Source organism: Zingiber officinale, chromosome 3B (genome assembly GCF_018446385.1).
Source record: "Zingiber officinale cultivar Zhangliang chromosome 3B, Zo_v1.1, whole genome shotgun sequence".
NCBI classification, from domain to species: domain Eukaryota; kingdom Viridiplantae; phylum Streptophyta; class Magnoliopsida; order Zingiberales; family Zingiberaceae; genus Zingiber; species Zingiber officinale.
In genome coordinates, this window is record NC_055991.1 from 107,529,165 (window position 1) to 107,545,399 (window position 16,235).

A 16,235-nucleotide genomic window follows, 5' to 3' on the forward strand; every position below is an offset into this window, starting at 1 on the left:
GGTTCTGATTCGAACTTCGGTTTTGGTCCGCGTGAGGAAGCATCCGCGCGGGAGAAGAGGTACAGAAGCAAAGTGTGCGTCCCTCCTCTGCACTGCTTCAAGTGTATAAATACACTTCCTCACTTCCTTCTCAATTCACTCCAGAAAGCAAAGCATTCCTTCTCCCTTGCTTTCTACTTCTTCTTCCTTCTTTCTGAGTTCTAAGGCTTGGTTAGCGATCTGAGGTTGAGTCCGAGTGCGGCGCTCGTTTTGGAGTGCACCTACGAGCGACGCGAGCGGTTGTCGGATCTTGGGAGGATTTTGCCGGAGAGCCTCTGCACCGTGGGCGGCAATCAATTCTCTAAAGACAGTCGGCACGTCCGACGCTTCGACCGGAGATACACAATTTCTTAACCCTTACTGTTATTAACGTTTATTGCATGCTCGTCATTTATTGATGCAATTATAGATTACTGCATTAGTGTAATTAGTTCTATTACAGTTATTACACAATTTAGGATTGACATTTAAACTTATTTGTATTTGCATTCTCAACTCTATCTTGTGTAATCTTAGCCTAAATTTTCTAGCTCCAATTGTTTGTGTTGTAAAAAAGATTGTAATATATTTTATTCACCTTCAGAAGAAGTCCTAGAAAGAGAGAAGTTAGTGGACTTTCAGAAATGACTTGTTGAAAAATCATAAATGGAATAGGAGGAAAGAGAGTTCTGAACCACATTACTTAGCATGCTAGCAGTGGTATGTTTTATTATTGTTATGCAAATTTATTGCAATTGATCTTACAAAGTTATTAGAAGTATAAGCTAAGTTCACAAGAAAAATACTACTCAACCATCCATCCTCTCTCCCTTTAGTAATCTAGCCATCAACCTAAAGTTCCTAAAATTTTGTTTTGTTAAGGTTTTTTACAAGTTGCAATATGAAATGTGATGTTTATTATTATTGTTGTTGTGTTCGCTTATGAATTATCACTTGTTTGCTTGTATACTTATGATTGTAAACTTATTTTGACTCATTTTTTCCATCCATCCAAAATCGGACAAAATCCAGAACAATGAACATCATATTCACAACTTTAGATATAACATAAACTTAGAACTCTAAAATGTTGAAAACCCCACAAAAATAAATAACAAGAAGCAATTTACTTGAGACCAAGCTTTTTCATCCATGAAAAGCCAAGCGTTGAGACTAAGCGTGCAATTTGTTGGAAATTAGAAATTGTATACTCAAAAACTTGTTAAATACATACGATCATAATCCTATGTTATATATAAATAACATAGGATCTTTCTAATCATACTTTTTTTTAATAACTAGCTACGCTATCATATGCCCCATAAGACTTAAACAGGGTTAAACCCATACATTTGATGAAGTTTCTTTTTACATCATAAAAGCATGCCAGAATTGCGCCAGCATCTTCAATTCGAAGAATAAAGCACTTCAATACTCACTTTTATAAAGACTTGGTTATCTGATTCGCGCATCGGAACATGCCTTTGTATCCCCACTCAAGAACAACTATGACTTCAAATTTTCTCCAACTTCTTAGCCATCACAACAGGATTCTCTTTGGCCAACACCACTCGGCCAGCAGCCTTGTAGTCGAAAGAGCATTCATGTGCCTCAGAGTACCTATGAGAGGAACAGAATGCGCCGCCACACCGGCATTTGAAACCAATTAAACCTATCTTTTTCTGGCATTGGGCACATCGGTTAGCCGGTTGCTTCTTCAACAATCCCTTCAGTTGATCGTCGACGACCTTGGGCTCACTTGGCCCATCCACTTTACTCAAACCTTCAGTGTGATTGATCTGCACGGAAGAAGATGGAACAATCCGCGGTTTCTCCACTTCTGTTATAGGGGAAGAGACCATCGACTCATGTTTCATGGCAATATCCTTGTAGCATTTGGAGCAGAGGTTATTGTTCATGGCAGTTCCAAAAAACCCACATTTGTTTGCACATAAAATGGGGACTTCAGGGGTTTCGCAGTCAGTTTGTTCGGTATCCTTTTTCCAGCTCTCTTGCGCCATTCAGACTCGAACACCTTACTTTTTCTCCTCTGATTTTTGGTGAGGCAAAATCGAGAGGCAGGTCCCAGATATTCCTGTGGTCATAACAAAATATCAAAAAGATGATCAACATCGAGAAAATCAGGTTAATTCGATCAAGGTAAAACAACGAACAAAAGAAAGGGAAAATAAGGACCAAATTGAGCACAAATAAAAGAGAGTTTTATATTGTGATGGAATATAGAACGATATTAGCACAGAAGAATATCATACATATAAAACGATCTGTGGAAAAATAAGAACTCAATTCAGAAGTAGGAACTCAACAAGACCAATTAGACGGCAACCAAAATCCAAAAAGAAGGGGAATATAGGAACAAATTCCGATCTTCAGCTTGTAGATATCTCAATTAACAAAGACACAACGAAAAGGAACGATCCCGCTACAATCATGATCCTCGAAAAGAAAAACACAAAATTAACAAGGAAAAAAAAGGGGGCAAATTGTACAATCCAAAGAACTTCGGTTGAATCCCCTTCCAAAAGCCAGAAGGCAACCAAATCCCTCCGCGGAACCAAAAAGAGGAATCCTATCTCGAATCCATAGAAGAATAAACGCTATCGAAGCGACAGAGACAAGACATACAAGAAGCTGAGCCGATCGAAGCGAAATAGCAAGTCAGAGATGGTCGAGGACGCGATGGCCTCCAGGCGAACTGAGATCAAAGAGCAGGAGATATGGAGGAGTTAGAGAAGGGGGCTGGGGTTTTTATAGTACGAATTTGGGCGACTGTTGCCCCTGATGGGGAATAAAAAACAAATATTAGCTTCACGCGCTTAATGGCTACCCAGTTATTAACATTATTATTATTGGTTTACTTTTGCTCGGGCACCGAAACTATTGGAGGTAAAAATAGGTCTTTTTTTTTAGGAGATCTTTAAAAATTATGTTAATGGTTTGAATTATAAATTTGTTGGTTTGTTAAAAAAAAAATCCAGAAAAATTAGTCAATCCGTTACGGCCAAAAAAGGAGATTTTTTTTTTTTTGGCATGTCTGGGTTCATTTAGTAATTGATACGATCATATCTTAATTAAAATAAATAATTTATCAAACATTACTAAAATAAACTAGGTTAAGTCCGATTTGATGATTACAAATCGTGAAGTTACATAAATATTATCAATAATGATGGCAAAAAATAACAGAAATTTTGAATTGTTTTCATATTGAAATTTGTCTATTTATTAATATAGGCTTTAGGTTTCAATATTTTTTTTTAATATGGAGTAAAGATCATATTGGAGTTCTTGATAAAAATAATTATAATAAATTAAGGGCAAAAATTAACAACAATAATAATTAAATCTTATTTATTAGGTGAGGTCAGCTCTATATATTCTTTTATACCATTGGACTCTATCTTTACTATATTAGTATCTATACTAATTGAAACATTTACTAGTTGTCTAAGTAAACGTTTGTATCATTTTAAACGCATCTTTATGAGTTTTTCTCAATAAGTACAATTTCGACTTTCTCTTATTTTTTTATTCCGTTCGCCCTCGTATGTCTATACGTTCACCTTAACATTTTCATTTTTTGTAACTCTCATCTTTTACTCATGTGCTTGAGTCACAACCCAACATACAACTCTATATAATATAGTAGATCTAATTACGATTTTGTAAAACTTTTCTTTAAGTTTTAGAGATATTTTACGATCACATAAAGCACCCGACGCTCTCCTCCATTTCAATCATCCTACTTGTATTCAATGTAAGACATTTTTCTCAATCACCTTCATCATTTTAAAAAAATGATACTAAATATTTAAAGCTCTCAGTTCCAGACAACTTGTCATTTTATATCTTAATAATGATCACATTACGTCTAATATTGCTAATTTTAAATTTCATATATTCTGTCTTTATTATATTGAACCTAAAACATTTCCCTTCTAGTATTTTACACCAAGATTCTAGTTTAGCATTTACTTTTTCACGTGTTTCATCTACTAAACAGCATGCACCATGATACTGTGTTTTGAATGTATGTAGTAAATTTGTCAATAATTAGTATAAAAAAAGAGAGATTTAGAGCTTATCCTTGATGTACCTTTATCTTTCTTAGAACACTATAAAAAAATACAGCTTTACCAATGGAATTATCGACAGAATTTATTATTCGTCGAAAATATTCAGAATTACCGACGGAATATATTTGTTAACCGCTAGACTTCAACGTTTGTATGCATCTGCTGCTACAGCTTGCCACATGATGTGGTATCATGAGCATGAGCACAATGGAGATATAATGTGTCATCCATGTGATTCCCCTGCATGAAAACATCTTGATGTTTTATTTCCCTCTTTTGTAATGCAACCACGTAATGTGAGATTGGAAATTTCCATAAATGGATTTCAGCCATTTGGTCAGTCAGGTCAACAATATTCATCTTAACCAGTTATATTAATATCGTACAATTTATCGTCATGAATGTGTATGAAAGATGAATTTATATTCCTTACAGTACTTATTCCTGGTCTAACAAATCCCAAAGAGAAGATAGATGTTTTCTTGCAACCTCTGATTACCGAGTTGAATGAATTATGGAATGTAGGGTCAGTGACTAATGATATTGCAAGTAAAACTAATTTTAGATTGCATACTGCATTATTATGGGCAATTAGTGATTTTTCAGCATTTTCAATATTGTCGGGATGGAGCACGACTGGTAAATTAGCATGTCCATATTGCATGACATAGTCTGATACATTTTTATTATCTTACAGTGGAAAAGTATCTTGGTTTGATAATCACCATAGATTTTTACCACTTGATCACTCTTTTAGGCGAAATAAGAAATTTTTTTAAAAAAATGTTGTAGTAAAAAAACCTCCTTCAGTCCATGTTTCAGGTGAAAAAATCATTGAGCAAATAGACAGTTATGGATTTCTACCAGTATCTCAACTTGGTTCCGATGAGTTAAATAAATACATTGTTAGGATGTGCAAGTGTGGTTGAAAGAAAAGGAGTATTTTTTGGGAGTTACAGTATTGGAAGTATCTACTTATTCGATATAATTTTGATGTCGTGCATATTGAGAAAAATTTCTTCGATAATATTTTTAACACTGTGATGAACGTGCCTAGAAGAACTAAAGTCACTATAAAATCACATGAAGAATTAAAGGAACTAGTTAATAGACTAGAGTTGCATCAGGATGAAACAACTAATATATTTCCAAAAGTTTGTTATACATTAGACAAAGATCGTAAGCAAGTTTTATGTAATTGGTTGAAAGAAATCAAATTTTCAGATGGGTATGCCTCAAATATAGCTCGATGCATGGATATGAATAGATTAAAAATATTTGGAATGAAAAGTCATGACTGTCATGTATTCATGCAAAGACTTATTCCAATAGCTTTCCATGACTTACTTCCTCAACATATTTGGCAAACACTTACTGAATTAAGTCTATTTTTTAGATATTTGATGGCGAGGTGTATTATGATGAATGATATGCTTCGGCCAGAAATAGACATTCCTCTTATATTATGTAAGCTCGAGCATATATTTCCACCTAGTTTTTTTTGTTTAATGGAACATCTACCAGTGCATTTACCATACGAGGCACAAATAGCAGGTCTTATGCAGTACAGATAGATGTATCCATTTGAAAGGTTTTTGAGAAATTAAAAAATAATATTCATAACAAAGCAAGAGATAAGGGGTCAATATGTAATGCTTATCTGGTTGAAGAAGCATCTTCTTTCTGCTCCTATTATTTTGCTGATAGTGTGTAAACAAGACATTGCAAATGTCTTAGAAATTCTGATGATGCTCGTCGGCCGATAGACCCATCGATGCTTTCTATTTTCAAATTTCCTGGTAAGTCAATGGGTGCATCGCTTTCTAGATGGTTAACCAAAGATGAATACCATACTACAAGAATATACATACTCTTAAACTGTGAAGAGGTCAAACCATACATAAAGTAAGTTAAATTCTCTAATTCTATATTTATTCATTTTTAAATATCTTTCTTGATATCTCAATATTTATATAATTACCTTCTTTCCCAGCTTGTATGAACAACAACTATATCTACAAAATTCATCGATTGGTACAAGTGAGGTAATTGCAAAGTTAGAGACCGAATTTGTATTATAGTTTCAAATATATATAAGAGAATTTGTGAATTTTTTTAGTTCATGCCTATTAAGAAGTGTCCTAATTTATATGTTAACTATTTTTATAGGTGAAAAATCGTAGAATATCAAATGTACAAGATGATAGGATAATGAATATTGAATCATGACCCCTCCGTAAAATAAAGGTGTACTTTGGTTACTATGTTAATGACCTTAAATTTCACGTGGCATAATAAGATTCACGGAGATTAACTTATAATTCTGGTGTTTGTGTCAAAGGATCTATGGACAACAATAACACTGAGTTTTGATTACTGTGGTAGACTTGAAGAAATCATAGAGATTGAATATCCTGCATTACAAATAAAGAGGTGTGTGTTGTTCAAATGTTCATGGTATGATCCGACTCCAAGAATAGGTACTAGAATACATCCAAATTATAATTTAGTGGAGAGACATTTTTATGTGTGGATTTTGTAAGGGTGATTGTTTGTTTGTGATTGTTATATGATGTATGTGTGAATTATACTTTTGTATGTATGGATTGTATGTAATGGATTGTAATGTCATCGTCTGTGATGATTTTGGATATTTGGAAATTGTAAATAGGGCAAGCGCGAAAGCGGATTTTACTTGTGTATTTTTTTTTGTTTACCGACGAAATATTGACAGAATATATTTTCCGTCGGTAATTATTGAAAAAATTTGTCGACGGAAGTTTTGGTTTTCGTCGGTATTTTGATACATTATTGATGGAATAGAGGTTTCCGTCAATAAATACTAACGGAAACCTCTGTTTCGTCAGTATTTATCGACGAAAACATATGTTTCGTCGGTATTTACCGACGAAACTAATATTTTAGTCGGTATTTATCGATGGAATTGAGATTTCCATTGGTAATCTATTTACTGCATGTGCCGATTGTCTTACACTGTTCTGGCGTTATTACCGACGGAAAGCTAGCCCGTCGGTAGAATATTACTGACGGAATATGTTATTCCTTCGGTAATACCGTTTCCGACAAATCAGCTACCGACACCTATAATTCCGTCGGTAAGGCATATTCTGACAAATATTTTTGTTGGTAATCCTGATTATTTTTATAGTGGAAATACTTTAGTTACTACATCTTATGTTTTCACTCTAGTCACTACATTCTCATACATATCCTTAATTTGTTGTCAATGGAGCCTTTTTTTTTTTTGAATCATTAGATAGCGTCCGTCTTCCCTTTTTTTTTTGATTAAAAAGGACGTCTTACTCCACCAGCTCCCCCCTAAATATACTGTTACCCTTAAGTATAGTGTTTAGTTGATTTTAAATTTAAAGCTTGAACCAGTCGGGTAGACTTCACTCGTTCAACAATATTCACATTGTGCAATTATAGTTTCATAGATACTATAATTTGCATTATCACAGATATGAAATCATAGTTAATATAATACGGACTTAATATATTTACCTAACATTCATGTTGTAGCAACTACGATTTCATAGCTATTACAACACATACTTTTCTTATTTAATAATATTCACGTTGAAACAACTAAAAAGATATAATTGTTATAACAATGGTAGCAACTATGAGAAACTATAGCTGCTACAATATTTGTAGCAGTTAGAATTTCATAGTTGCTACAACATGGATTTGTCATGTTCATCTAATTGGTTGATTGGTTTAGGATTTAATCCGAGTGATAGGGGTAATAATGTTTGGCATGTACTTCAGGGTAGCTGTGTTATTTTAAAGGGGGTTGATGGGTGGAACGCTATTTTAATAAAAATTAAAAGAGGAACGCTTATGCGATGGTTCAAAAAACAAAGGTTCTTTTGATTTTTACCAATACATTAAAGCAATTAAAAATATTAGACATATTTGTTAACCATCTCTGAGAGACACTTAAAAAAAATTATATAATTGAATCCCATTAAAAAGAAATATTTTAGAGATTGACTTTTTAATACACATAAATTATATTTCAAAATTACCCGAATGAATGAATTAAGATGAAGGTCATCCACCTATTATCAAAATAATAATAATAATAATAAATATGATTTCCTTGAATAATCATGCACAACCGGTTATCATAACCTATTACATTACTTTCATATAAGTTAGTGAAAACATTCCTTCAGGGTGGTACGATGGTTAAGACATGGGGTGTTGTCATATGACGTCTTAGGGTTTAGGGTCAAAATTGACGTGTCCGAGCATGTCCTCCTCACGTGGATGTCGAGGGTAATTCGGACATTTTGGATTTTTCCCGTTTTGGAGGATTTGGTCTAGGGGCTTCGTTTTTATCCACCTCAAGGCAAGCTGTTGGGCCTTGTCTCCCTCTCCCTCACGATCTCCGCACTCTCGCCCACCCTCTCTCCATCCGCCGTCGACACAGCAGGCTACCGTTGCAGCTCTTCCATCCGCAGCCAACCACCGTCAGCACAATGCTGCCGCAGTAGCCTCCTTCGCCATGAGCAGCCGACTCGAGTCACCATATTCTCTCTCGCGATGAGGCCGCCGATTTCCTCCCTCTTGCCATATCCTCCGGCGGACCATTGCCCTCTCTGCCAGCCATCTTTTCGTCGGCATTCTCCTCACCTCTGTGGCAGGATCCACACCTCACGCATGTTGTCGGACTTGTGCTTCCTCTTTCTCTCGCACAAGGACGTCACCTCCGACGCATGCCGTCTCCATGGCTGGCCCCCTTTTTTCCCTCACACACTCCTCGCCATCTCCGCTGGTTGACCTCTCGATCCCGTGTTGCTATTTCTTACCTCCACGCCCCTAGCGTGTAGTTGTTTTTAGCCGCCGCTGTTATATTCCGGCCTGCCAGCCATGGTTGTGTTCCGATCTATGTGTCGTGTATCTACCTGCGTGCTTGTCATATTCCAGCCTATGTATCATGGTTCGACCTTCATGTCATTGTTGAATTCAGGCATGTGTGCCACTATCATATTCCGGCCTGAGATTCGACTGTGTGTATTCCGACTATATGCTGTCTTTCGAATCCATGCCGCATCTAGTTTCGTGTCATCGCATTCAGATCCATGCAGCCTTCGGCTCTGCGCCATTGCCTCGGGCTCTGTATCGCTTCTGGTCCACTCTTGCGAGCCTGGTATGTTTTATATTCAATCATTTCATTACGTACTGTTTATCTTTTTTTTTTTTTTACCAAAAACTGACTTGAACGTCGAAGTGTTAGATCATGACAGCCCTGGTATGTTTTTTAACAACCTTGTAGGCAACATGGACCGAAGACTTTTGGACACCTTCAGTCATTCTTTTTTTTTGAGAGTCCAACGATTCAATCAACATAGAAGACAACTCATTAGCCCTCCTCCCCTTGGGTTATGGAGACTTGGTCTAAATCCCAGTCATATCACCGACCTTCTATCTATCTCAGCTTTTGGATAGGATCAATTAGTGAAATTTAAGATCTTTAAATCTCCGAATGTTAAAAGAAGTTTAAGATTTCTGAATCTTTTGATGAGACTTGATGAATGGATTAGTGAAGTTTTGAAATTGGTATAAAAATGGAATTATGATGCAGAATAGATATGCCTCCTTATTCATCTCATAAAGTGATAAATCTCTCTTCAAAAACTTCAATTGCTCATTAAATACTTTGGGGTTTATGTCTTTCTTGACATCTATTGGCACTAACTAAGAGAGGTCTTCTCTCTCTATCTCCAATTTGTAATTTAATAATTTATCTTGTATTTTCCTTCAATTTTCCTAAGTATGATAGGGTTTATTATTCTATTACTGCAAGCCAAAAGTTTAGATAAGTTTATTTTAAATAAAATAGTTTATGATAAATCAGTCTAAAATCATAATATCCTAAATTCCCTAACGAGTTGTACATTACTTTGCTTGCATCCTTCTTCGCTTATAGAAATTCCAATTCTACCATGTCTATGTATTTATATATTTTGTGTCAATGAAATTGTATTTTTGATTTTATGTTTTAACATTCGAGTAAAAAGTTCAAGTTAAAATTATAATGATATCTATGTGTATAAAGTTGTGCAACTTTGTTGAAATAACATGGACACTTGATGATGACTTGGTAGCTCGAGGTCCAATAAAAGTCAAGAAAATATTAGTGCATATGCAATACAGATGTTAAAGGGTGTTATAACAATCCCTTTGTTGTTGTAAGCATTGGGAAAGGGGTGTTATAACACTCTTTGTTTAAATAAAATTATAAATTTTAAAATTAAAAATTGAATAAAACAATTAGTTTTTTAACGGCTAGTTCGAAATTTCATCTTTAAATATCTACCAATATGTACACATATTTTCATTCCAACTCACTAGGCTCTCCAATTCCACTATCTAATATTCTCTCCAATTACTTTTTTAAGTTCCTATAATCTTATTTTCTATCCGAAATGGATGAAAATAATAGGGCATTTTTTTACAAATTTCTTAAATTCTACAAATAACCCGTAAGAATATTCATCTTTCCAAAATCCACAAATTCCATCAAATTATCAATACCCACATCGATTTCCAAATATATCATTTCCTCCACAAAATCTTCAAAATTTCCAAGATTTTGGGAATTCTATGAATCATCAAAATTATGCCCCTCGAAGTCCATATCAACCGCTTCCAGCCGAATATTGGCAAAACATGAGCCATCCGTATTTTACGTCACTGGTTGTTCGTGGATATGGTACCCCACACACAACTAGTATATCTTTTACTCCTTCGATGTCGAATGAACCTGCAACTCCAACTTTTGTCTCGGAGACTCAACTTTCCGACTGTGAATCCCCAATTGAGGTGATCAATTTTGGAAAAGCGGTTTCAAATACTAAGGGTACAAGAAAGCGTTCAAGTTGAGCAAAGGTTGAAGATAAGGTCTTAGCGAGAAGTTTTGTTACTATCAGCGATGATCCAATAATCAGCAATGATCAAAAGGCGGATGCTTTTTGGGGGCGTGTTGCAAGCTACTATAATGAGAATCGTCCCCTTGGTTTAAACACCAGAAGTGCAAATGTTATATGATCACATTGGCACAATAAAATCCAAAAGAAGGTATATCAATTCAACGCAAATTACAATAGTGTTTATAGTTCATATCGAAGTGGTCATAGTGATGAAGATATATTGAGGTTTGTGTATGAAAAATATCGATCCGAAAATAATGGTGCCGCATTCAATCTCAAGCATGTGTGGAGAATTGTCAAAGATCGTCCAATGTTTACTCCACAGTCCGTTGATCACTTTGTGGCCACAAAGAAGACGAGGACCTCAGAGTTGGGAGCAAGCAACACCTCCTCCAACCAAGATGTGAGTATAGACATGGATGATGAAGATATTCGTCCAATGGGATAGAAGGCAGCAAAAAGAAAGGGAAAACACAAAGTAAAATCGACCATGGAGGATCTAACACTAAACTACAACAATATTTTCGCAAAGTTCACTGAGTACACAAGCGTGAAGAAATCCGAAGTCGATCTGAAATAAAAACAATTCGAAGTAGAGGAGATTAAGGCAAAAGCTACCTTGTCCAAATCTAAAGCTAAGAATCATTACTTGAAGTTGAAGGAGTACGAAATATTGAACAAAGACACCTCGCAGATGACAAAGGAGCAGCTTATCATACATGAATGTCTATGCCAGGATGTTAGGTCAAGATGGAATATCTAAATTGTTTACTCAACATTCATTTTCTAGCATTATTGTATCTTCGAGTGATTGTAATTTTTAATTATTGTATTTCTCATTTCGATTAATGTGATTTTTAATTATTATAATTTTGTAAAATAGTCGTTATAAACTAATCGTTGGAAACTAGCTATTAGAAAATAGCTATTGCAAACTAGCCTTGCAAATTAGGCGTTGCAAACTAGCCGTTATAAATTAGCTGTTGCAAACTAGCCGTTGCAAACTAACCGTTGCATGAAAAAAAAATAATATATATAGACACATTGTGCTATGAGATTTTCATTCGACTATAACGTGTTTCTTCCAAAAATGTCTCATTCTACAGGCAACCCTAGCTCAAGTTCCAGCTCAACAAGCGAAGACGAAGTCTATGTTGAAATCGATGAGCAAGTATTGATCCGGGTGAAGAACTGATGTTATTGGTTCTTCAACAACACCAACAACTTATGGAAGCATATCAGAGGAGGGGCACACGCAGAAGAAGAAAGTTCATCCAAAGAAATTGTGAAACCGGACATGAGAGGCTTGTCAATGATTATTTCTCTATAAACCCTATGTATCACGATGAAATATTTCGAATAAGATTTCGAATGTGAAGAGAGTTATTCCTCCACATACTGAATGCATTAGAGAATCAATCAACATTTTTTCAACATAGGGGCGATGTTGTGCGAAGAAAAGGGTTGTCACCACTACAAAAAAGCACCGCTGTGATTTGTCAACTGGCTTACGGAGTCCTCGCTGACCATGTTGATGAGTACCTACATATAGGTGAATCAACTGTCATCAGGTGTCTTTTCAAGTTCTGCGATACGTGGTTGAAATATTTGGTGATAGGTACTTGAGAAGGTTAAATGCTGATGATGTTCAATATCTTCTTCAAATGCATGATGAGAGACACGACTTCCCTGGCATGTTGGGTAGCCTTGATTGTATGAATTGGAAATGGAAAAATTGTCCAGTTGCTTGGAAAGGTCAATTTACAAGGGGACATGGGTCACCAACAATCATACTTGAAGCGATTGCGTCTCATAACTTGTGGATATGACATGCATTCTTTGGGGTAGCCGATTCACGTAACGATATAACATGTTATATGAATCTCCCATATTCAACAACGTCTTGCAAAGAAATGCACCGGAGCTTAATTTCACGGTGAACGACACTACATATTCGAAGGGTAATTATCTAACAGATGGAATATATCCCGAGTGAGCTACTTTCGTTAAGGCTTTTCTTTGCCCGGAGGATCCCAAGAGGAAGTTGTTTAAGGAAAGACATGAGTCTGCAAGAAAAGATGTCGAATGGACATTTGGGGTGCTTCAATCTCGATGGGTGATTGTCAGAGGTCCAACTCATTATTGATATAAGAAAAAGTTAAAACAAATCATGTTGGCATACATTATTTTATATAACATGATTATTGAGGAAGAGGGAGGTCACGTGACAAATTAGTACAATGATGAAGGTGACAAACCTGCACAACCTGTCTATGACTCAAACCAAGGATTTCAGGATTATCTTCGAACAAATTCTGAGCTTTGTGACACTCAAGTTCATCACCAACTTCGTGTCGACTTAGTTGAGCATATCTGGGGTAATACAACAATAATCCGTAAATTAGTATTTCATATATTATTTTTAATTTCATCATAGTGTGGTTTATTTAAGTTATTGTTGCATTTCAATTTCATAATTACATGGTAATTTAAAATAAATTTTGTTTTCACAATTTTATAATTTTAGCCGCTCAATTATAATTATTTCATTTTCCTAACTTTATAATTTTAGTCGCTTAGTTGTAATTTCATTTTTCCCAACTTTGTAATTTCGTTTTCTCACATACATCTATTTTATTTAATAAATATATTAAAAAAGACTATTATTTTTGAAAAATAATAAAATTATATTTTTATCAGGATACCCTTTATACACTTAGAACTCTAAAATGTTGAAAACACATACAAATAAATAACAAGAAGCAATTTACTTGAGACCACGTGCAATTTGTTAGAAATAAAAAATTGTATACTCAAAAACTTGTTAAACACATACGATCATAATCCTATGTTATATATAAATAACATAGGATCTTTCTAATCATACTTATTTTTAAAAACTAGCTACGCTATCATGCTCCATAAGACTTAAACAGGGTTAAACCCATACATTTGATGAAGTTTCTTTTTACATCATAAAAGCATGCCAGCAACTTCAATTCGAAGAATAAAGCACTTCAATACTCACTTTTATAAAGACTTGGCTATCTGATTCACATCGGAACATGCCTTTGTATCCCCACTCAAGAACAACTATGACTTCAAATTTTCTCCAACTTCTTAGCCATCACAACACGATTCTCTTTGGCTAACACTACTCGGCCAGCAGCCTTGTAGTCGAAAGAGCATTCATGTGCCTCAGAGTACCTATGAGAGGAACAGAATGCGCCGCCACACCGGCATTTGAAACCAATTAAACCTATCTTTTTCTGGCATTGGGCGCATCGGTTAGCCGGTTGCTTCTTCAACAATCCCTTCAGTTGATCGTCAACAACCTTGGGCTCACTTGGCCCATCCACTTTACTCAAACCTTCAATGTGGTTGATCTGCACAGAAGAAGATGGAACAATCTGTGGTTTCTCCACTTCTGTTATAGGGGAAGAAACCATCGACTCATGTTTCACGGAAATATCCTTGTAGCATTTGGAGCAGAGGTTATTGTTCATGGCAGTTCCAAAAAACCCACATTTGTTTGCACATAAAATGGGGACTTCAGGGGTTTCGCAATCAGTTTGTTCTGTATCCTTTTTCCAGCTCTCTTGCCCCATTCAGACTCGAACAACTTACTTTTTCTCCTCTGATTTTTGGTGAGGCAAAATCGAGAGGCAGGTCCCAGATATTCCTGTAGTCATAACAAAATATCAAAAAGATGATCAGCATCGAGAAAGTCAGGTTAATTCGATCAAGGTAAAACAGCGAACAAAAGAAAGGGGAAATAAGGACCAAATTGAGCACAAATAAAAGAGAGTTTTATATTGTGATGGAATATAGATCGATATTAGCACAGAAGAATACCATAGATATAAAAGGATCTGTGGAAGAATAAGAACTCAATTCAGAAGTAGGAACTCAACAAGACCAATTAGATGGCAACCAAAATCCAAAAAGAAGGGGAAAATAGGAACAAATTCCGATCTTCAGCTTGTAGATATCTCAATTAACAAAGACACAACGAAAAGGAACGATCCTGCTACAATCACGATCCTCGAAAAGAAAAATACAAAATTAACAAGATAACCTTGAATTTACAAGGAAAAAAAGGCAAATTGTACAATCCAAAGAACTTTGGTTGAATCCCCTTCCAAAAGCCAGAAGGCAACCAAATCCCTCCGCGGAACCAAAAAGAGGAATCCTATCTTGAATCCATAGAAGAATAAACGCTATCTCAATCTTGGAAAAAGCGCGAAAAAATCGTATCTTTAAAACTTAATTGAGAGACAGAGACAAGACATACAAGAAACTGAGCCGATCGAAGCGAAATAACAAATCAGGGATGGTCGAGGACGCGATGGCCTCCAGGCGAACTGAGATCAAAGAGCAGGAGATATGGAGGAGTTAGAGAAGGGGGCTGGGGGTTTTTATAGTACAAATTTGGGCGACTGTTGCCCCTGATGGGGAATAAAAATCAACTATTAGCTTCACGCGCTTAATTCCTACCCTGAATTTAACTTTATTATTATTGGTCAACTGTTGCTCTGGCAACGAAACTATTGGAGGTAAGAATAGGTATTTTCATTAGTACATCATTACAAATTATTCTAATGGTTTGAATTATAAATTTGTTGGGTTGTTAAAAAAAAATCCAGAAAATTTGGTCAATCCGTTACGGTCAAAAAAGGAGATTTTTTTTTTTTTGGCATGTCTGGGTTCAATTAGTAATTGATACGATCATATCTTAATTAAAATAATAATTTATCAAACATTATTAAAATAAACTAGGTTAAGTCTGATTTGATGATTACAAATCGTGAAGTGGCATAAATATTATCAATAATGATGGGAAAAAATAAGAGAAATTTTGAATTGTTTTCATATTGAAAATTTGTCTATTTATTAATATAGGCTTTAGGTTTCAATATATATTTTTTTAATATGGAGTAAAGATCATATTAGAGTTCTTGATAAAAATAATTATAATAAATTAAGGGCAAAAATTAACAACAATAATAATTAAATCTTGTTTATTAGGTGAGGTCGGTTATATATATTCTTTTATACTGTTGGGATCTATCTCTACTATATTACTATCTATACTAATTGAAGCATTTACTGGTTGTTTAAGTAAACGTTTGTATCATTTTAAATGTGTCTTTATGAG

The 16,235-nt window shown here is 35.2% G+C and overlaps 2 protein-coding genes across 2 annotated transcripts; both read right to left on the reverse strand.

Moving 5' to 3' along the window:
* Positions 1-1,297: 1,297 nt before the first annotated feature.
* On the reverse strand, positions 1,298-2,763 carry LOC121968498 (zinc finger A20 and AN1 domain-containing stress-associated protein 9-like). The gene is made up of 2 exons (XM_042518839.1): positions 2,665-2,763; positions 1,298-2,113 (listed from the first exon to the last, which is right to left on the reverse strand). Exon 2 carries the CDS (start codon positions 2,037-2,039, stop codon positions 1,533-1,535), a length of 507 nt encoding a protein of 168 aa, XP_042374773.1. The 5' UTR covers positions 2,040-2,113; positions 2,665-2,763; the 3' UTR covers positions 1,298-1,532.
* An 11,140-nt stretch (positions 2,764-13,903) lies between these two features.
* Positions 13,904-15,465, reverse strand: LOC121967238 (zinc finger A20 and AN1 domain-containing stress-associated protein 9-like). The gene is made up of 2 exons (XM_042517335.1): positions 15,372-15,465; positions 13,904-14,759 (listed from the first exon to the last, which is right to left on the reverse strand). Exon 2 carries the CDS (start codon positions 14,683-14,685, stop codon positions 14,179-14,181), a length of 507 nt encoding a protein of 168 aa, XP_042373269.1. The 5' UTR covers positions 14,686-14,759; positions 15,372-15,465; the 3' UTR covers positions 13,904-14,178.
* Between the last annotated feature and the right edge of the window lie 770 nt (positions 15,466-16,235).